This window comes from Zonotrichia leucophrys, chromosome Z, assembly GCF_028769735.1.
Source record: "Zonotrichia leucophrys gambelii isolate GWCS_2022_RI chromosome Z, RI_Zleu_2.0, whole genome shotgun sequence".
Taxonomy (NCBI): Eukaryota; Metazoa; Chordata; class Aves; order Passeriformes; family Passerellidae; genus Zonotrichia; species Zonotrichia leucophrys.
Genome location: NC_088200.1, coordinates 69,312,767 through 69,333,562, shown reverse-complemented (window position 1 = coordinate 69,333,562; position 20,796 = coordinate 69,312,767). Strand labels below are relative to the sequence as shown.

Below are 20,796 nucleotides of genomic sequence, written 5' to 3'. Positions count from 1 at the left end.
TGTGTAGACTTCTTTCATATTGTTATTTTTATCATTTTGATATGGGCATTGCTATCATGATTATATGTCTAGGCAGGATATGAATATACTGACTTAGATAAATAGAGATAATGATTCTACTGTGTACCATTTTAATTTAGATGCTTATTTAGGAAACAAACCTGTTGTGTTTTTATCTGTACATTGTTGTATATACATAGTAGCCATATTAAAGAAATTTTATAGAAGTAACATTTACACTAGGTCATTTAAGAATTGGTTTCTGATTACCTTACAGTTATAGTTCAGTTATTGTTTGGTAGAGACCAGTATTTTTAGAGCACTTTTTAGTGTAGTTTCCATTTGCGTAGTACCTGTTCATTTGAGGAAAACATTTGGGGAAACATTTCTTTTAAATACTTTTTATTTAACAGGTAAACAGGTAGTGTCTTTATACTTTGAATTCTGGCACTTTGCTTATGGCTGTGTTTCAATAAAGAGTAAGAAAAGTGAAGTTATGCTAAAAATTGAAGTTTCATGCTTTGTTGGCTTTTACTTATATCACTGAACAGTAACAGTATTTTGAAGATGCTGTTCTGCTACTCTTTAAAATTTAAATTTGAAAGGAATAGTCTTGTTGGTGTTGATCTAAGTTTACTTGCTGGCTGAATGCAAACCTGAAACAAGCAGCCTTGACTCTGGTCTGTGCATTTTTCTATTTTAGTGCTTCAGCAGGATTTGGAAATCTGGATGAAAGTTCCCTGGTCCGAACAAGTGGTAGTGACCTTAGTGCAGAGGACAGAGAGCTGTTGACAGCTTATCATCACAGTTTTGATGATGAAAAAGTGGATCTTGACCTTATTATGCACTTACTTTATAACATCTGTCACAGTTCTGAGACCGGTAAGTATAAACACAAACTCCCAATAAATGACTGTACTTTCAGCCTTTGGTAAATCCTGCCCTTCTTTTGGAAACACTAAATAGGTAAAACCTTCCAAATGCTACTCTGCACAGTACTGATGTGTATTTTAAGTGAATTTGCTGCTTAACTCTGCCAACGACCTTCTTTTTCAGGAGCAATTTTAATATTTCTTCCTGGATATGATGAGATAGTTAGCCTGAGGGACCGTATTCTATTTGATGACAGGAGATTTGCTGACAATGCATACAGGTAAAGCCTCTGGTTCTTACGGTTGAAGTTTTCATTGTGTCTTTTAAAAATACTTCAATGTACTCTTTGTCTTGCACTAGATACCAGGTTTTCATGCTTCATTCAAATATGCAGACTTCGGATCAGAAGAAAGTACTTATAACTCCACCTCCTGGTGTGCGCAAAATAGTAAGTTTTGGAGGACTTTATCAGATACTGTATGAATCTCTTTTGTCTTTGCTTTTAACTACATTTTTGGTTGTTTTATTTGCAGATTCTTTCTACAAATATAGCAGAAACCAGCATAACAGTCAATGATGTTGTATTTGTTATTGACTCAGGCAAGGTGAAAGAGGTATGATTGGTTAAAACTTTCTGTGACAAGTAAACTTCCTAGTGTTATTCTACAATACATAATAGGTAAATTTTAGAGGACTGTTGTCTTATAGTAGGGTGACAGCTAGTGCATGTCAAGCAACAAAGATCACAGAAGTTTTGACATTTATTTTATGACAAATACTGTAAATAATTAGCTTTGGATAAACCTTGTAAAAACTGTTGTAGATTGATATGCTAATGTACTTTGTAAAAATTTATAGTTTCTGTTAGTTGTTTTAAACAAGTCCATCTGTTGAGACCACCAACTTTCTGAGACTTAAGAGAACACTGGGAGTTCCCTTTGTCCTACTATTGTGTCAAGTCGAAATCGAAGCCATTAAGTTTTTAAGTATTGCTTATGATGAGTTGAATGCCCATTCCCAAATTACATGTGAAAGAAAGGAGATAGAGTATGATGAGGTAGTTTAAGACCTATGTCTTTGAAAATGAAGTTGGATTTCATAGAGATAATGCCAAATTCATAGAGATAATGCCAAATTTCTGGAACTTTGCATCAAATGTAAGAAAATAAGGATGTGATTTCCAAGTATGACAAAGAAGACTTTAATCAATACAACAACATGTTTCTTTCCTGATTTGTGATAATTCACAATACAGTCTGTATCTTTTATTGATTCAAAATTACCTCCTGAGACTAGAAAGAAAACTTCAATTTAGGAAACTGTGGCACAAAGGTAATGCAGAACATGTATTATAAATTCAATTGAAAGGAAGTACTTCAGAGCATACCTTTGTGCCAGAAGCTGCTGTTGTTAGTTCAAATTATTTTTTCTGTTTTTCAAAGAACTTCTGTTAAAAGCTTATTAATAACTTTTTATTTCACGTATCATGGTTAATTGTGGTTTTATGTTCCTTGCTCTGCTTTTATAGAAGTCTTTTGATGCACTGAGTTGTGTTACAATGCTGAAGATGGTGTGGATTTCAAAAGCCAGTGCTATCCAGAGAAAAGGCAGGTAATAAATGCTTCATACTGATTTTTATTTTGCAGATATTCACCATCCCATATATTAAGAGTAAATTGCAAACCTATAGCAGCCACACTGGGTAATTTTTCTGGGCTAGTCCAGTGTCATGTTGAACAATGGTTAATACTTCTTCTCAGCAGTAAATGAAGAGTCATGTATTTTCTTGGACTAATTTCCCAAGATACAGAGAAGCAGCACTCAAGAATGTCCCAGAACTTATATTAGGTCTAGGTTGTTGTCCCCTGTGAAGATAATTCCTCTTTCTGCCATGTAGCACCAGCAGCCTCTGTAACTTGTCTGTGGGCAAAGGACTACCTACTGCTCGTTTTTTATTGATATCTCGGCATCCCTTTTTTAGAAGTGACACTGAGCAGTGATTCTTTATTGACCAGCTCCAGAGTATTCATGACTTTGTATATTCACCAGGATGCTCAAGATCATATTCTTCCCAGCGTAGTGAGTGAGGGCTGAGAAGTTATGTGTGTAGACAGCAACAAATGCCTGTTTGGAGATAAAATGTTGTCATTATCCTCCAGGTTTTTGAGCATGAATTGTGAGCATTTGCTGTCTCTGTTCCTTCATTCACATGTTTTTGGGTCTTCATTTTACCATTTACATCTAGACTTCTAACTGGGGAATTTGAAGAGGAAGAAACAAAGTTTCCAACTTAGGTTCCCTGTGGCGCAAGATGACTGAGATTTGGATTGATCTCAAGTTAGCAAAATTATATCACTTTATTTAGATAGGTCTTGCTTCTTTTTTTGTCCAGATTTTTCTTATAATAAAATTGTAAGTATTTTGTTATAATAAAATTATATAAATTTCCACACTGTCAAAAATAATTAATGTACTGGAAAACTCTTAATTCATATGAGGCACTTCCTCTTAAGAACAAAATTACCATTCCCTCAGACCTTCTACATTTGTATTCTAAGTTTGTGTTGGTTGTTTTTTGTTTGGTTGGGTTTTTTTAAAAAAGAAACTCTAATTTTCACAGCTTCCCACATTTTATTTTCCAGGGCTGGGCGCTGTCAGCCTGGAGTCTGTTTTCGTCTCTTCAGTAGGCTCCGATTTGAGAATATGTTGGAATTTCAGACTCCAGAACTTCTAAGAATGCCACTTCAGGTGTGTGTTCACTTAGAAGTTAAAAATTCTAAAAAATGTATTATCACCAGACCATACTTATAACTCCAAAAAGGTGTGTAAATATTTTCTCTTTCCCAAACCTTAATAGTATTTTTCTTCTTTTTAATTTGCAGGAGCTTTGTTTACACACAAAACTTCTGGCTCCAATTAATTGTTCAGTTGTTGACTTTCTTATGAAAGCTCCTGATCCTCCACCAGCTTTAATTGTGAAAAATGCTCTGCAAATGCTCAAGGTCAGCAGGGGAATACAATTCAGATGGGAGTTGTGTTGAAGTAGTATTTCTGGTTTGGTAACATATCTTACTGACTTTTAATTGTACTGAAAGTCTTGTTCAGTTACTTAAGGATGCTTTGAATTTTTGATTGTTTTCATTTTGTGTGTATGTGTGTGTATGTATTTTTCCATGTTAAAGGAAGGGATTACTGTAAAATCTTGAATTGAAACTAGTTTGACTTGCTTCTTTAGTATTTGGGAGCAAATCCAGGTGATGTAATTAATATCTTTTCTGCTTTCATTGTAAATTAATTTTGCCCTCTCACTCCTTCTTTCCATTTTCCCTACATCCCCACCTTTTTTCTTTTTTCAAACAGGCTATAGATGCCATGGACCCTTGGGAAGATCTCACTGAACTTGGTTATCATCTCACTGAATTGCCAGTGGAGCCACACCTCGGTAAAATGCTGTTGTGCGCCGTTGTTTTGAAGTGCCTGGATCCTGTCCTGACCATTGTCTGTGCTCTTGCCTACCGAGACCCCTTCGTGCTGCCCGCGCTGGCCTCTCAGAAGCGGGCGGCCATGCTGTGCAGGAAGCGTTTCACTGCGGGAACCTTCAGCGACCACATGGTGCTTCTCAGGGCTTTTCAGGTATCCTTGCAGAACAAGGACTGCTCATGCATCGGAGTAAATGACCTACCAGCCAGGCTGGACATAGAGTGGTAGACTATGGCCTTCCTGTATATTGGACTCACATTCTGAGGGACACATTTTCTCAGACTTTTTCAAACCTGATTAAATTCTGTAAGTTCCAGCAGGATGCCACTTGATATCCTGTTACATGGGTAACTTAAAATAGCAACCTTGATCTCTATAATAACATAGTGAACTTAAAATAAATTATTATTATATTTCAGTGAGGGAATGGGGAAGGAAAATCTAGTAGTTAAATAAATCAGATTCGATACATTTACTTTGGTTAATTTTAGTGACATAAATGTAGCTTTTAGAACTCTGCATTTTTGAATTTTAGATATTTAAATTAGTAGGCAAATGTGCAGATGTTAAAAAATTATTCTTTACAGGCATGGCAGAAGGCACGCAGTGATGGCTGGGAGAGAGCCTTCTGTGAAAAGAACTTCCTGTCTCCAGCCACAATGCAAATCATCGCAGGAATGAGAACACAGTTGCATGGCCAGCTTAGAGCCTCAGGTAAATAGGTTAGAAAAAGTTCTAATGTTATTTTAGAGTTAAATGTTTGCAAATTGTAAGGAAAGTAGTATTTACTTGTTATTTTCCTTCCTAAGTTGAAAAAGACCAGTACATATTCATGCTGGGCATGGGGGAGATGGTAGGTTAAGAAAATGTGGCTGGGGAGTAGCTGGCCTAACTGAAAGCAGCCTGATTGTTCAACATCCTGCTGTCTTACAGTGTGAGACATGTTTCCTTGGGTTTTTATAGTCTAGTAAATTTTTTTCTCAGTTGTTAAAATGAGTTCAGACCCTAGGTTCTGAGGCAGAGTCAGTTAATTTCAGCTCAAGCTGGATATTCCTGGAGAGTGTCCTGAATAATGAAATCCCTTTATCCCTTACTGTCAGTGTGCCTGATCTTCACGTGCCTTGCTTGTTCCTTGCATGCTTCTCTTGATCCAATGGCAGTTCATGGTCTGGGGTCTTCCATTAACTCAGTGTGGGCAACCCCATCACCTGCTTGTATATTACAGCTTCAGCCAGCCTTGGGCTACTTCCTTGGTCTCATCCTTCATCCAGAGATACCTTTTACTTCCTCTGCTTAGCTGTTCATGCTAACAAACAGTTCACCTGCACTATATTTAAAGTTCACCTACTCTAGGTTTTGAGCAGGGTCCACTCATGCTAAATTGTAAGCAAGTTGCAATTAAATGACACAATTTCTAATATTTTGTTAGGAAGTATTGTAAAAAGTAGTTTTATTTTGCACTAGTATGAAACCCCTTACCAGGAAGGAGTTCAGTGTGAGGGTTACTTCTTGGTGCTGTTAATGTTGGCAGTTGTGAAAAATGTAACTAATTTATAGTTTATTTAATTTTTGTTTTTCAAATTCTTTGGAGAAGCAAAAAAGGAGATCTTAAATACAAGCAAATATAACACAATTTGGACCTCCTTCTTTCTTCAGGTTTTGTTAGAGCCAGAGGAGGAGCTGATATTAGAGATGTTAATGCTAACTCTGAAAACTGGGCTGTAGTTAAAGCTGCCCTAGTGGCTGGGATGTATCCCAATCTCGTGCATGTAGACCGACGGAGCCTGGTTTTAACTGCACCAAAGGAGAAGAAAGTGCGATTTCATCCAACCTCTGTTCTTAGTCAACCTCAGTATAAAAAGGTAAAGACACTTTGAATGTTTTAGAAAATATTTTTTTCTGGCGGGTGGTAGAATGAAAAATTTGAGTTGATGTATTTTTCCAGTATTTCTGTTAGTCCTGCTAAGTGTAACAAGACAAAATATTAAAAGAAAAAGCTAGTTGTAGAAGTATTTAGATGAGGTAACAATCTCTGCTCATTGTTACGAAGAAACAATTCTGCTCTGAAACTGATACTTCTTTAGATCCTCTTTTAAAGCAAAATATCTTTCTTCAAGGTAATAGGATAACTTTTAAGTCTGGTTGAATATACTTGTGCTTTTCTTATTCTTGTGTATGTAAATAATTATGTATTTATTTCTACATACATAAAGTAGGAGCTAAGTTTAAAATTTATTTTAATGACACATAGATGATAAAATAACCTAGTCTTATTTGCTCCTGCACAGATTCCCTCAGTGAATAGCCAAACTGCAGCTGTTCAGGCACTCCCTGCAGACTGGCTGATATACGATGAAATGACGAGAGCTCACAGGATAGCAAGCATCAGGTGCTGTTCTGTTGTAACACCCATCACTGTGGCTCTCTTCTGCGGACCAGCTAGGTTACCAAGTAATGCGTTACAGGCATCTTCATCCTGTCAAGGTATATCAGAGTCTGGATTTGGAATGGTTGCGTTCGTATTATACTAGTACGTGGTTTGGAAAACTTATTTTGCAAGTCTATTTTCTACATAATTTGGCTATTTTTTGAAATACAGAGCTATATATAGTTCCTGTATCTGTTCAGGAATAATTTATAGGCTGTGTAACAAATGTTTTGAGTTTTGTGAATCCTTGTAAGTTCATAAGCTTTACGATTCTGGAGTCTCGGAAATTACAGTATAGTTTTCAAAAAAATAAAAAATGCAACCAAAATGTTTAAAGACAGTACTAATGCTGAGAAGTGTAGTATGTATATTTTTTCTACAGCCTAGTTTATTTGATACTTTGAACCAGATGATTCAAACTGAATAATATAGTTACAGTTAACGTGGCAAATAATCATATTGCTTTCAGTTAACACGTGCATTTTAAAGATTATTTTCTACTGATAACTTTTAATGCCAATTAGCCATATTTTTAGCTAGAAGTAGTAGACAACTTATTAAATTTCCTTTTTTCATATTTAAATGGCGTGCTGTAAGAATAGAAGCGAAAATAATCTTATCTGTTGTCAATTCTGTAGAAATACTAATTTGAAGTAAGAGTCCAGGCTGACTTTCCTGACTGCTCCAAAACTGTTCCCCTTAAAATAATGTTATTGCTGATTGAATTGCACTTTGAAAAAGGAATCCTAAATAGCCACGTGCATTTATATTTTTTTCTTAATTGTTATACTAAGATAGAAAACATAGAGCAATATGTGGTTTTGCCAACAACAACTTCAGGCAAAACTTTGATAATGGCTTGTTATTGGTGAAGGTGCATGAAAGAGTCAGATCACATCAGTATAGGTGTTTATGTAGTAGGGCTCTTAGGAGGTCTGGGAACCCATTCTTCTAACTGAAGCAAAGGCCTTCCCTGGGATGTATATGCGGAAATAAAAAAGCGTGTTTACAAATGTTTACATTTTAAGTGAAAATTTAGAAGGAAAATTAGCTTATTGCGGGTAATATAGTGATGTTCAAGTTTTTAATGTAAATGTAAATAATACAGAAATGTTAATGCATGTTTTTATACTTCATTTAGGAGACAGGGTATCCAGTGATAGCAGTGACAGTGAGATGGAGGACAGAACAACTTCTAATGTATCATTACTGAAGCTAGATGAATGGCTCCACCTCAAACTGGACTCTGAAGTACGTAATCTATCACTTCCATGCTTGTTTTGTGTAGAAGAATATTTATGCCATACCATCCTAAAAAGATTCTTAAAACAGTTGAATATCCAAAAATTTGCTGTAAGAATGGCTATTGTGATCCCTTCAAGTGTCTCAAATTTACAGGAAAACACACTAACTTTTAGTTAACTTTTATTTCATGAATTCAGTAAGAAATATGGAAAACACACAAACATGGACTCAATCTTCTTTTGCCCAGGCTAGTCATTTGCGTGAATTCACATATTCAACATCCGAGTTGTAGGGTTTCCTACAGATTGATACAACCTGTAACTCCTAAATCTTGCACCTGTGAGCAAAAAGGAAGAAAGAACTGCAAGTGTTCATCCTTCTTCCTCTGTCATGGTGCGGCTGTCCTGCATATCACACTGGGAAGCAGGAGAGCCTCAGCAGTCAGCTGCTGTTGGATTTGCTTGGGAAGCAATTTGGGTATCTGATGTTTTATGATTTCCAGCCTGGCAGTTTGATCCATTTCCATAAGTTGGGAGATTCTAAATAAACTGACAGACAAAAGAAAATGGCTGTAGGGAGCAGCAGGGTGCAGGAGTAGTGGCTGTGTAATGGCTGTGCTGCTGTTTGTGGTCACCTGTATTGCCTGTGTGGTGTTGTGCCAGCACACAAGACCTTGGCTTGGGCTGGGTTAGACAAAATTTGAGCAGGAGTCGAGAGAATAGTAAAAATGGCATATTGTGTATTTCCTCTTCTGAGAGGATGACTTAAGTTGCTTGACTAAAATGGAGCCCCTGAAACGGGAGCTGCTGAAAGAAAATTGCTGTCAGGTTTTCTAAAAAGAAGAAAAGAGCCTCAACCTTTGAGGATACAAGTCTTCTGGTTATTGCGAAGCTCTGATGGTGTTAGAAGGTAGAGTAACCAGAGGTCTTTTCCATCAAGTATGTCTGAAGAGCCCATAAATACAAATTGAACTGGCAGGAAGGGCATTAGACATGAAAAGACTGCTTTTAAAGAAAAGATAAATATTTAAAGTGAAAAATGAAAAATCCTGTGTGTTTACAATAGAATTTTAAGTTTTGTGCAGTGCAGCATGAAATGGTTTAGAAATTATCTTGGACCTGAGGAGAGAAAAGATAGCAGCATAATTTAAATGTAAGGTTTTCTTCCCCCCTGAGCCATTAGCCTTGCCTTTCAGTTTGCCAGAATGCCACGGGCTGCCTGATAGGAAAGACGTAGGATATCCTTTGCCTAACTGATATATTTTTTATTAGTCTTTAACAAAACTGCAATTCATTACAGGCTGCTGGCTTGCTGTTGCAACTCAGACAGAAGTGGCATAGCTTATTTCTGCATCGCATGCGAGCTCCTTCTAAATCGTGGTCGCGAGTTGATGAAGCAATTGTAAGAGCAGTTGTAGCTGTTTTAACTATTGAAGAACAGTCTGCACGTTTGCAGCAGCCTTCAGGAATTGGTCAGAAACCAAGACCTGTGGTTTCTGAAGATTGTCTTGTACCATCTACATGGAGGTCAACTAACACCAGGAGAAGTACAGCAGAAACTGAATTCTCTGACTCCTCTAATGATGAAAAGTAAGATGTTGAAATCTTCCAGAGACTGTAGCTTGTAATTTATTTATCTGTAAAGACATCACTTGAATTTCTGCTAGCTTTAAGAAGAAAGAAACAATATAAATACAGCTGAAAGCTTTGATACTGCCCTGTGCTGAGTTGTTAGTTGTGATTTCATTGAGAATTATTTATTACATATTCTGGCTGTTTGGGAAAGCAGTCGGAAATAGTATCCATGAGTTGTACTCCTTGGGAAGTAGCAGAAGAGGTTTAACCATTACAGAGTGAATGCATCCTTTTTTATTTAGTGTTTAATATGTTTTGGAATGACTAGTATATATGGTCATTTAGTAGGCTGATATGTAGGTATAAATTATTCTGTGCCCTCTTGAAAAAGTCAGGGTCTGTTGTGTATCTACCTTTACATTTTAGAGTTCTGATGAGGTCTACACGTCAGCCAAAGAAGTACAAACGAAAAAATATTTTACACTCCAAACAAACTTCAGATGAGAGGTCAGATCGATCATCAGTGAAATCTGCAGACAGCAGTAGCTTCCCTAGCCCCTGTGCTAGTCCATCTTCTCCAATGTCTGGGAAGGTACAGTTCTTATAAACATATTACCCTGCTCTTCAAAATTAATAGAATCTCTTGCAGATATCTTTCAGAAACTATCAGGTATTGTACTGATAAATTAAGAACCTAACTTAGATTTTCATTGTTAACAACCACATAATATTTAGTTTGGAATCAAAACTCACGAATCTTTGTTCTAAAAGCTATTCAAAGTAGGAAAAAAAATCAATTTTGAGGTGTTTAGTTGTTTTTGTTTGTTTTTTTTTTTGAAACTTGGTATAAAAAACAGTGACAGTGTGTACAATACATGCATTTCTGAATTCTGTGGAATCTGTCTTCCTCTGCTTCTGTTATAGCATACATTGGTACTGCTTCTCTTTAAGTTTTGTGTTATCTGCAACATTATGACTGCTTAGCAGTTTTTTTGATGATTATTTATTAAAGCATACATTTTTTGTGAGGTTATTTTCATAAATCTTCCTGTATTTTTTAAATTCAGCCAGTGTAACAGGGAGAAAATTTGTTTCCTGAAAATGGAAATGCAAGTGTGCCGCAGGCTACAGTCTAGGGTGATTAATTTTGTGTCGTCTGAAGTTGTCTCAGACTTCAAAAAATTGTAATTAATCACTAGACTGTGTAGGCTTGTTCTGCCATAATAGTTTGCTGCCCCTCATGAATTAATTATAATTTTGAAAAATGCTTAAAAATGTAAAATAGATGTAAATATGCTTTCAATGCAATTCTGACAGGAGCAGCTGATAGATAGTATATTTCTTGTATAACCTTGGAGAAGAGAGGAAAAACTCCTTGAAAGGTCTGTCTGCATGCGTGCAGAACTTCAGAGCTAAAACTTGGTTTATTTTATTTATTATTTTATTGTAATTTTTGTTATTGTATTATTATTTTTATTGTATTTTTATTTTATTGTATTTATTAATTTAATTTAATTCTTTCAGGCTCCCGAATCACCTTCACCAAGACAAAATAAGCCAGTTCGGTACTTTATAATGAAAAGCAGCAACTTCCAGAACATTGAGATTTCTCAGCAGAAGGGTATATGGTCCACTATGCCAGGCAATGAACTTAAACTGAATGGAGCCTTTAGGCAAAGCAGCGTGGTTTACTTAATATTTTCTGTCCAGGGGTCTGGACACTTCCAGGTGAGTCCTTAGCTAATTGAGTCCTCAGCTGTTGGTAGTGGTTGATGGTTTAGTAAAGCGCAGCAAATGGCTGTGTACAGTATGGAGAGCTTTGCTTATGACTTCTCACTCCATAATTAGTACTGTGCCAATGTCTCTGATTGCTGAGGAAGAGTACTTCATTCTTCTCCAAAGTAGTCCCTTTTAATGGACTCGATTTTTCCCTCAAAGGATAAAACTAGGTTGTCTCCAAACATAGTGAGTCAGGATAATGTTTCTACCCTACATAAATGCTTTAAAATGGCAGCAGTGGAACAAACAAAGAAATCCATACAAAGCAGGGAATTTCTGACTTTTTCTCTGCATGCCAAAATAAATGTTGTAAGTGAAAAAGAAGATACAATCAAGTCACAGCTTTCTAAAGCCAGGAAACTCATGTGTCTTTAATGCAAGTTTTAATAAAAACTGTTCTGCTGGAACTGTAGTTTCTCAAAGTTAGGAAGCTGGAAAGTCATGGCCATGTTTCTTTCCGAACTGTCTTGAGTTCACATTTAGTGAGGTATTTGTCAGCAGTTTACTGACGTATTTGTGGCCAGTTTAAAGCTGAAGACTTGGCCTGCTAGTACAAAGTTGCAGGTTAACTATTTTGTAGAGCCTGCTAAACTCAATTGCTCCAGGTAAAGAAAGTTCAATTTATCTCTTTATATATTATAAACTATAAATAGAAGTCAGCTAAACTTAAAATTTTATGAACCAGTCCAAACATAGAGGTATGGATGATACCACTAAAGGATTGTTCTGAAATGTATGTATGTGTACAGTGATTTGGTAAATGCAAATGCCGTATTGGAAAGTAATTTTCAGCATGCCGTTTGAATCTGAAAATGGGCTGTTGTACTGGTGTTCTTAGACAAGAGAGCTGGGAGGGGAGGACACACTGAACTCAGGATGTAGGTAGATTATGTTGCCTTGCCCTTCCGGATGCACTTATCTTCATGGGAACGTGAGATTAACATTTCTAATAATAATTTCTTGCCTCAGGTGTCTCTACTTCCCACCTGTGTTTTTCCCTGTTCTTTTTATTAATTTTCATTTATTTTCATTTAAGGCTTGAGCTGTCTAGGGCTGTATGACTTAAAGCAGCAGTGTGTGCTGGTAACCTTAGGCAGTGCACTGCATCTCTTGGACTCCTAAGTCATAACTGGAGTAAATTCACCTGAAGAGTTGATACATTGTGCATGGTCTGGGTTTATTTTTGTTTTGTTTGGTGTGTGTGTGTTTAAAGGGTATCCTTAAATTAATTGAAGGCAGTCTTGGATTTGTGTTTTCTTTCATTTAATTTCTGAATACTTGTCTTGTTGGAATTTCTTTCAGCTTCATTAAAAAAGAAACTTTAAGCAGCTTTAATTTATTTCTTTGGAGAACAGCTCCTCATTTTTAATTGTATATGAATGTTTGTTAACAAAGAGGGCATAAGGGAAAGAGGGATGGAAGGACGGATGGAAGGAAGTAAGAGATGTTTGAAAGAATTTTGTACAAGTAATGAGGAATAGCTAATGGGCATAGAACATTCATCTTGATACCTTGCACTTTTTACTGCAGCTTTTCAACCTCTTTATAAAGCCGCTTGAATGTTAATTGTGAAAGATTAATTGAAAGGTATCCTTTATGCTTCTATTCTAGAAAGTATATTTGATGTGGAAAAAACAAATTATACTTCTAGCTTTCTAGGTGTAAACATTTTGGGAGATCCAGCTTCATGTGTGTGAGTGTTTGAATCAGTCACTGAAACTAATTTGAAAGTTTCATATGAAGTCCACTCATTTGTTTAATTCCAGCATAGATAGATATGCTCTCATTATGTCCGTTCTTTAATATTTAAATTTTTCTTCCAGGGTTTTGCTAGCATGTGTTCATCAATAGGGTGTGAGAAAAGTCCGGACTGGGGATCTGCTGAACTTGGAGGTGTATTTAAGGTGGAGTGGATCCGAAAAGAAAGCATTCCTTTCCAGTTTGCACATCATTTGCTCAACCCTTGGAATGACAATAAGAAAGTACAAATAAGCAGAGATGGCCAGGTAGTTATTATTCTCTTCTAAAGCCTTCTTTACTTGGTGGAACTGTGTTTTCTTCATTAGCTTGTTCAGCCTTGAACTCAACTGTGTTCATGTACATATTAATGTGAATCACAGTTCCTTGGAGCGCATTGTAGCTTCAGCTAATGCATAATTACTGTTGCAGTAGTGAATTTGTTAAAATCAAACCAGTTTCTTGCTTAATGTTGTTTTTTAAAAAAATATTTAAAGCTGGATTTTTTCAGAAGTGTTGTTGGTGGTTTTCTTTTAATTTCTGGAGGTTTGCCTCCTGTTTGATTCAGATGTGTCCTCTGAGATAAAATAGTCTGTCATACCCAAATAACCATTCATAATTAGAGGTTTGCATTTTCTGTAAAGCCTCAAAAGAATCTTGATATTTGAGGCAGAATAAAGCTTAGTACTGTTCTCCAATCTATTAAAGCTAAATGCAACTACAAAAAGCCAGAAAAGAATTTGCACAAGAATTCTCTGCAGCAGTTTTTGCATTCTCCTCAGTCCCCTCCCATAACATCTCCTTGATAAAAGATTCTGGAGCTAAACTTTTTGTATTGTCTTCTCACTGCTTCCCCAAAAACTCTTCAGTTGAAAAATAAGGAAAGTATTGTAAGAACAAGGAAAGGAACATAGCACATGTTGAAGTTGACAGTGCATCTCCTCTAGGTGGCTCTTAAGACCTAAAGAATCTGAACAATACCAAAAATAAGTGATTTATATTATTGTCTGTGATTCCACCAAGAGCCACTGCATTATCTGTGAGCTGCCTTTCCACATTCTCCACTGCATTTACTGCACTTAAACCTAAAAGATGTGGAGAATAATGATCTTTAGTTAATAAGGAAGTGGCCTGTGGAACGCACAAATCATATGGCGCATCTGTTCTAGTGATGGTATCTTCATTAAGAATTCTTTTTTGATAACTGACATCTTGCCTGAAACAAAAAACCCCAAACAACTGGTAGGTGAGCGTTGCTTATGAATGTTTCTAATCTGCTGTTGACCCCTTTTTGTAGGGTTAGTTCTAATATAAGTCACAATAGCAAAAGTAATTATTTCAGAAAGACCACCAGCAACCTCTTCTAAGGATTTTGTAATAAATAGTTTTTACATGCACAATGGCAGCAGTGCTAATGAATTTTCTAATTTCCTGATTGCTTCTAGGAGCTCGAACCACAAGTTGGAGAGCAGTTGTTGCAGCTTTGGGACCATATTCCTTTGGAGTGAAAAAACTCAACTGATTAAGCATGTCAGATAATGAGATGGAGGTAGTTATTATTTCATGTATTGCATTCTGGTTTTGTGATGGAGGAGCAGGTCTCAACATACACTATATCATTTCAGTACTGTCATTTGTAGCTTCTGGAAGAACAGGTACACAGAGAACTAAATGTTTTCTTCCTTTTGATTTTTTCTAGCTGACATTGAAACATCAGCTCTAACCACTAGAACCAGCAGCATGCCTACAATACCAAGATCAGGAAGAAGGTGGCACAACAAACGAATTCCTGAAGCTCTTAGTCCTGCTAGCTCTTAGCTAGCAGTGGAAAAAAAAGAGGGGATTATGTTTGTTTCAGTGTTTCCTTGTTGTAAAAAATGTCAATAAGGTTATCTACGAGTCTTTTTTTGACTGATTATTTTTTTCTACAGTAGTGAGCAGATACTTGAAAATGTGGTAAAGTTCAAAACTAAGTTTAAAGCAACGCACCACATGTAAGTTTTTTGTGGGTTTAAAATAGCCCAGCAGACAGTTTACATTTAAAGAATTCTCAGTGCAGTAAATGTATGGAAGAAGCCAGTTTAATGTTAATTAATCATTCTTGGAGTTTGATTAAAATAAATAAATTGAGGATAGATGTCTCCAAATATGTTGGGAGATTCTGTAATTGTTTGATGAACTTCTGTATACATAGTACAAGAGAGAAGGATATAGTCAATTACAAACAACTAGACAGCTGGAGAACACTAGTTTTTGAATCCTAGTTTAAATACAGAAAGGAAAGAAGCATGAGACTTTTTTGAGTGTGGATTGATCCAGTGGTATTTCTAGTTTCAGTTTTTTTGCCCGTAAAAATACTCACACTTTGACAAGCTGAAACAATCTTTCAGAGGCCTGTGGCCAAATGGTATTCCTAATAGTTAACTAACTTGAGCATTGTTATAAGATTTCTACTTCTTTTATAAAAAATAAAAAATAATTGTCAGTACATTGGCACCAGTTGCTTCATCTTTCAATGTAGTCTTCAATTTTTCTTTCTTTTTATACCTTGTCTTTCAAGTTCATTTCTTTCTTCTATACTACTGCTGTTTTCATTTATTGGGCTTTTCCTTAGTCATTAACATACTGTAATGTGAGGCTGTTGCTAATTCAGTCTGCTCACTGTCAGCAACATTGCTCATTCTTGAGTTAAACTGAGAGCTTTTTCTGCTTCTGAGCTTCTACTTAGTTTCTCATGTCTTCTTTAGGATGTTCTCATAGTTCAGACTATCCCATGTATTCATTAACTCTGGCACAGCATCATTAGAAATTTAAGTAGGACCTGAAAAAGGCTACTGCAGGGCCTTGTGCAGTCAAGAAAAAAGCTGCCAAGAATATGAATGGCTGTGAAAGATAAGGAGATGAAAAAGGTATCCAGAGATTTAAAAGAAAAGGGATCTTTAGGCATTTAAAAACCAAACAAATATCTTAAAAAATATATGTATAATATGTTTTCATCTTGAATCCAGAGCTGAAGACTCACTTGCACCAAGTAGTGTTCTTTAAAATTCATCTCCTCTCTCTTTTTTTTTTCCTAGGGAGACATTTATTACTTATTTATCACCCTCTTTAATTTATATAAAAATAGTAAATATAACCTACAGGAACCCTGCTCTTAGAAAAAAGTCAGATTTTTGGCATGTTGCTACTTCTCTCTGCCAGTCAAGATGCAATAATTTCATAAACAGGTCTAGGACATGCTTGTCATGTCCTCTCTGACTGCTTCCTTTTCTCTCCACATGATCAAAGTGGTCATTGCTGTTCATTAGCATGGCATTTACAGGAATCCTTATTGAAAGGACCCTAAGAGGTAAACTTATTTCTTTGTAAGAGTAGAAGCTGAAATGTGTTGTTTTTTCCCTAGATCTGAAACTGATGGGAGGCAGAAAATCTGTACTGAAATGTTCAGCTTCTCAGTGTTCTCATTGAATAAAGTACTTGGCATAAACTGGATTTTTTAGACTTGGTGCCTTTCTCTGTCCTTCAGTTTTTGGGGTTTTTTTAAATTGTCTTCATGCTGTCAAATAGCCTGTATGAAAAATTTTGTAATGAAACTGTAGATAAAAGCTTTTGTATTGATCTTGCTTGAAGTGCCTCTGCAGTTGTTCTGCAGTCTCTTGGAGCATTCCCAGTTGCCTGTGGGGCAATTGGGATGTATGTATTTGCTGTTTAAGGGAACCATTCAAGTTTGGGTTTGGTTCACATCTACTGGTGGAGGGAAGGTGCTGACTAACAGAGGTAAGACAAAATAGTATCACTGGGTTTGGGAGCTCTTAAGGACCTCCTTCTTTAATTTCAAGTGAGGTTAAGTATGGCATGGAGCTAAGATCCAGATCCAAACTGGAGAGAAGCTGAGTTACACAATGGTTCCTGCTTCTTGTGTTCATTAAAATAGGTGTCTCTGTCTTGCCTGTAGTCTGTGAATTCTGCTGCAGCAGGCTTTTATACTTCGTTTGGCTGGATTACAGGTAATTAGTACCAAATACAGAAGGGATAGATCTGGCTGATAAACTGCCTCTGAAGGTCTTAAATTAGAGAAAAAAATCAGCTGTCTACCATTTGGTGGTGATCCAAGGCCTAAATGAAGTGAAATGTGAAAAGTGGCCTATTGTGTTAGGCAAAACAAACAGACCTTAAAGAGGTCTGGTGAATGCTTAAGACCTGATAAAAGTTCCTCAGGATTGTATCAGGTGTAGAAAAGGGTGCCAGATCCAACTGGGGAGTAATATCTGGGAGGCAGTCCAAATATTTAGATCCTGGCATTTTCTTGTGAGGGATATTTTCTGTGATATAGCTCCAGTATTTGATGCAGGTCTCCTGGGATGTACAAGGGCTACCTGGCTGCTGGTCTTCAGCACATGAGAAGGCTCTGTCTGGGAGATGACTCTCTGGTCCTTCTCATGCTTTTCAGGGCCTGATGTTCTCCTCCATGTTCTGGGTCCTGCTTGCCCAGGGGAGCTGCCACAGGCATGCTGTGTGCCTGGTCCTGTGTGGTGGCTGACTGCTGGCTGGGCCTCTGGATCCCAGTGGAGACCACACGGGCGACTTGTACAAGAATATGGGCTCCTGTGCACTGTGAATGTGCCATGGGGTGAGGTACAAGACAGTGCCCTAAGAGCTTGTGGCTGTGCCCTGCTCACTGTGGTTGCCCCAACAGCTGGGGATTGTGTTCTCCACTGGCATCTCTGTGGTCCTCTCCTGCAGGACTGGTCCAGGACATTCCCAGAAATGGGAAGAAGAAAACTTCTTGAGACAGAACTTACGCTAGTGTGTCCATGGTGAAACCACCTCCTTGTGAATGCCCCCTTACGGGGAAGGAAGCATCCAATACTTATAAATGCTCGTGATCAAAAGGAACAACAAAAGTGACTAGGTCTGCAAAATCTCACCAAGTTTTGTTAGTAACTTACGCACTTGGCATGGAAATTGTTAGTCCATACCCTGTCCTATACACAAGGCAGAGGGTTTGGGAGAAAGTGCAGAGTGAAAGGGAAAGCAGAGAATAAAATATGAATTAAACAGAGGGAGGGAAAGAAAAAAAATGTGCATGAGAGACAACTAGTCCCGGTTCTAGATGACACACTTGGCATGGAAATTGCTATGTCCGTCCTAGCCTACCCTATATACACATGGCAGAGGGTTTGGGAAAAGGGATATGGTAAAAGAGAAGGAAGAAAAGGAGAGGTGGATTAAAGAGAAGGAGGGAGAGAGAAAGAAAAAGGGAGAGAAAAAGAGACCAGCAATCCTGGTTCCATCATCAACCCAGATGATGGGATGTCATTCCTCGTTCTGTCATTGATGAAGATGATAAAATAGGTGTCCGTGGTCCTGTAAGCACTGCCCAGGATTTAGGGGCTTCCTTTCTATGGATAGGTTTCCGTGCTCGGAAACCAGATTTCTTGCTTGTGGTGGTTCTTGCATGATCTTGACTCTGCTCTACAGCCTATGCTCACTTCTTGGCTTTATTCTTACTGTTTTGCTGTACTGTGTTGTGTTTACCTCCAGGCACTCGAACAAGGATATTTGTCCCAGAGAAGTGGTGTCCTACCTCTGCATGGCCTCCTTTTCCAGTCACAAGTTGTTCTTTCTGATGTGCAGTTATTACAAATAGTGCTGGGTTCCTCCCAACAGCTCTCGCATGTTTTTAGCAGGAGTCCTTGGCTGACTCCACAGCCATGCAGTTATCAGTATTTGAGACACAAATGCAGTGCAGGCATCTTCTCTGCTGGCATTCTCCACCCGTGTTGCTCTCATGGGATGCTGAGCAGGCTCAGGGCCAGCCAGCATCTCTGGAGCCCTACCTGGTGCTGGCAGTGGGCCACCAATGCTCAGGGCATCCCCCCATGCAGGCAGAGTGGAACTCAGAGCCCTGAGTGCCCAGCTGAAGTGGGAGGGACGCTGGCTGTGGACAGCCTGAGCCCTGCTGAGGCCATGGGCTCCCCTCTGGCAGCCCTGCACTGGCCCCTTGCCAAAGGCCTGTGCCCCTTGTATGCAGGAGTAGTGAGGCTTTGGCCTCTGTCCCTCTACGCCTGGGCTTGGTGTGGCTTGCCTCCCCTTTTGGGCAGTTCTTTGTCACCTCCTGCTTAGGACAGGTCATGGACTCTATTATGTTCCCTTTGCTACGGCTCTTGCTTGAGATTCCCTCTTTAAGTCATAGAAAATATAATGGGCAAAACTCCAGAATGGGGCCTGGAATTGAACTTTGTTGGCAGGAAAGGCATAAGTATTATCCTTCCAGTGCTCTTCTAAGCAGAAGAATTTGGGAGAACAAGCTTTAGCAAGCATATAAAGCATTTATGAATATTCTGAAGAAACTTCCTGAAAAGAAACCGTTTTGTTGAGGTGATTCTTCCCTGTTAAACTGACTGCAATGTAGTTTCGTTGTCTGAAATACTTTCTTGCTTTTTGCAGAGATTTGTGTGGCTCCTCTTTGTTAGTTATAGCTGTGTTCATTGTTTGAACAAGCTGAAAACTCCAGGTATGTCCATTTTTGAAAAACGTTCTAGGGAACACTTCAATGTTGCTGGCTTTTAAATGTGTGTTATCTTTTGTTATCTTTTACTTTATGTAGCTCAACATAGCAATGACATTTAATTTTATAAGTCTCTGAACACATCTGCAAAAATTTGGTATGTTTCCTTTCTTTTTTTTTTTTTTAATATTTAGAAAATATATACTGACTTAGTCTTTATTTTGTATTTCTGCCTTTTAAAATTACTCCAAAGGTGAACAGAGTATAACTGGATTGGTGGTATGGTCTCACAGAAAGAAACGCTTTAACAGTCATTGCAATACTAAGTGATTTGCTTGAGAGAAGCTTATCTACAAATGAGACTTCCATCTTGATTCTTGAGTATCTCAGAGCCAAAAAAAATTCTGAAGAAACTTACCAATTGGACTATATGAGATGCTGGTAAATATGGGTTTGAATTCTATGATGTGTACTAGCCTTGTTTTAGGGCATAACATGTAGTCAAGATGCTATTTCCAATTAATAGCTGTCACTACTGCGAGATTTTCCTAAAAATGTCTGAATTTCCTCTTTCTTAGTATTTTACATGTAAATTTAGTTCTAATTTTCTCTGATATTAATGAAATAAATTGATCTGAGATAGTGTCAGCTAAAAGGATACATTTTCTTATTCAAATAATAGTGTTACTAACTGTTACTCAATTAATCAGTCTCTAAAAATCTTCTTATATTACTTTAGAGTGTCCTATTCAATCTTCCTTAGGAACTGTTTCCAACGTAAATAAAAAAAGGATTTTTCTTCACTTAAATTTTCTTTTTCTCTTGCCATCAGCCTTCTGGTTTTTGGTTCTAATCAGCTTTCTGGAAGCTCCTGTAAGCACACATGATCACTAGGTGGTGATGTTCTGCCAAAGAAAAGCTTAAAACGTGGGAGCTACAGATTAATGAATAAAGAATGAAAAAGGCCAGAGAATGTAGAGATTACAATTATTTAGTTATTGCAGTTTTTTCTTTATAGTTTTGCAAAATTTGTAAGTTCAGGGAGAAAAAATCCTCTTTTCTGGTTGACTTATTTCAAATTTATGAATTATTTGTTATGAACGTTAACTTGAGTAATGGCTTTGTACATGAATAATTACATCTTCCTTCATCAGGCAGTTGACACTACT

At 37.4% G+C, this 20,796-nt stretch overlaps 1 protein-coding gene across 1 annotated transcript in view; it reads left to right on the top strand.

Moving 5' to 3' along the window:
• LOC135459636 (3'-5' RNA helicase YTHDC2-like) overlaps window positions 1-15,604 on the top strand; it is a 29,600-nt gene extending 13,996 nt beyond the window's left edge. Inside the window, exons 13-30 of the mRNA XM_064735866.1 lie at window positions 704-882; window positions 1,057-1,153; window positions 1,234-1,321; window positions 1,407-1,487; window positions 2,402-2,484; window positions 3,516-3,621; window positions 3,756-3,875; window positions 4,234-4,506; window positions 4,941-5,067; window positions 6,010-6,215; window positions 6,642-6,837; window positions 7,923-8,032; window positions 9,326-9,615; window positions 10,027-10,192; window positions 11,125-11,328; window positions 13,203-13,385; window positions 14,562-14,665; window positions 14,816-15,604. Of these exons, the coding sequence (XP_064591936.1) occupies window positions 704-882; window positions 1,057-1,153; window positions 1,234-1,321; window positions 1,407-1,487; window positions 2,402-2,484; window positions 3,516-3,621; window positions 3,756-3,875; window positions 4,234-4,506; window positions 4,941-5,067; window positions 6,010-6,215; window positions 6,642-6,837; window positions 7,923-8,032; window positions 9,326-9,615; window positions 10,027-10,192; window positions 11,125-11,328; window positions 13,203-13,385; window positions 14,562-14,624 (2,572 nt within the window). The 3' untranslated portion in view covers window positions 14,625-14,665; window positions 14,816-15,604. The remainder of the gene's footprint in view (window positions 1-703; window positions 883-1,056; window positions 1,154-1,233; window positions 1,322-1,406; window positions 1,488-2,401; window positions 2,485-3,515; window positions 3,622-3,755; window positions 3,876-4,233; window positions 4,507-4,940; window positions 5,068-6,009; window positions 6,216-6,641; window positions 6,838-7,922; window positions 8,033-9,325; window positions 9,616-10,026; window positions 10,193-11,124; window positions 11,329-13,202; window positions 13,386-14,561; window positions 14,666-14,815) is intronic.
• Window positions 15,605-20,796: the final 5,192 nt, after the last annotated feature.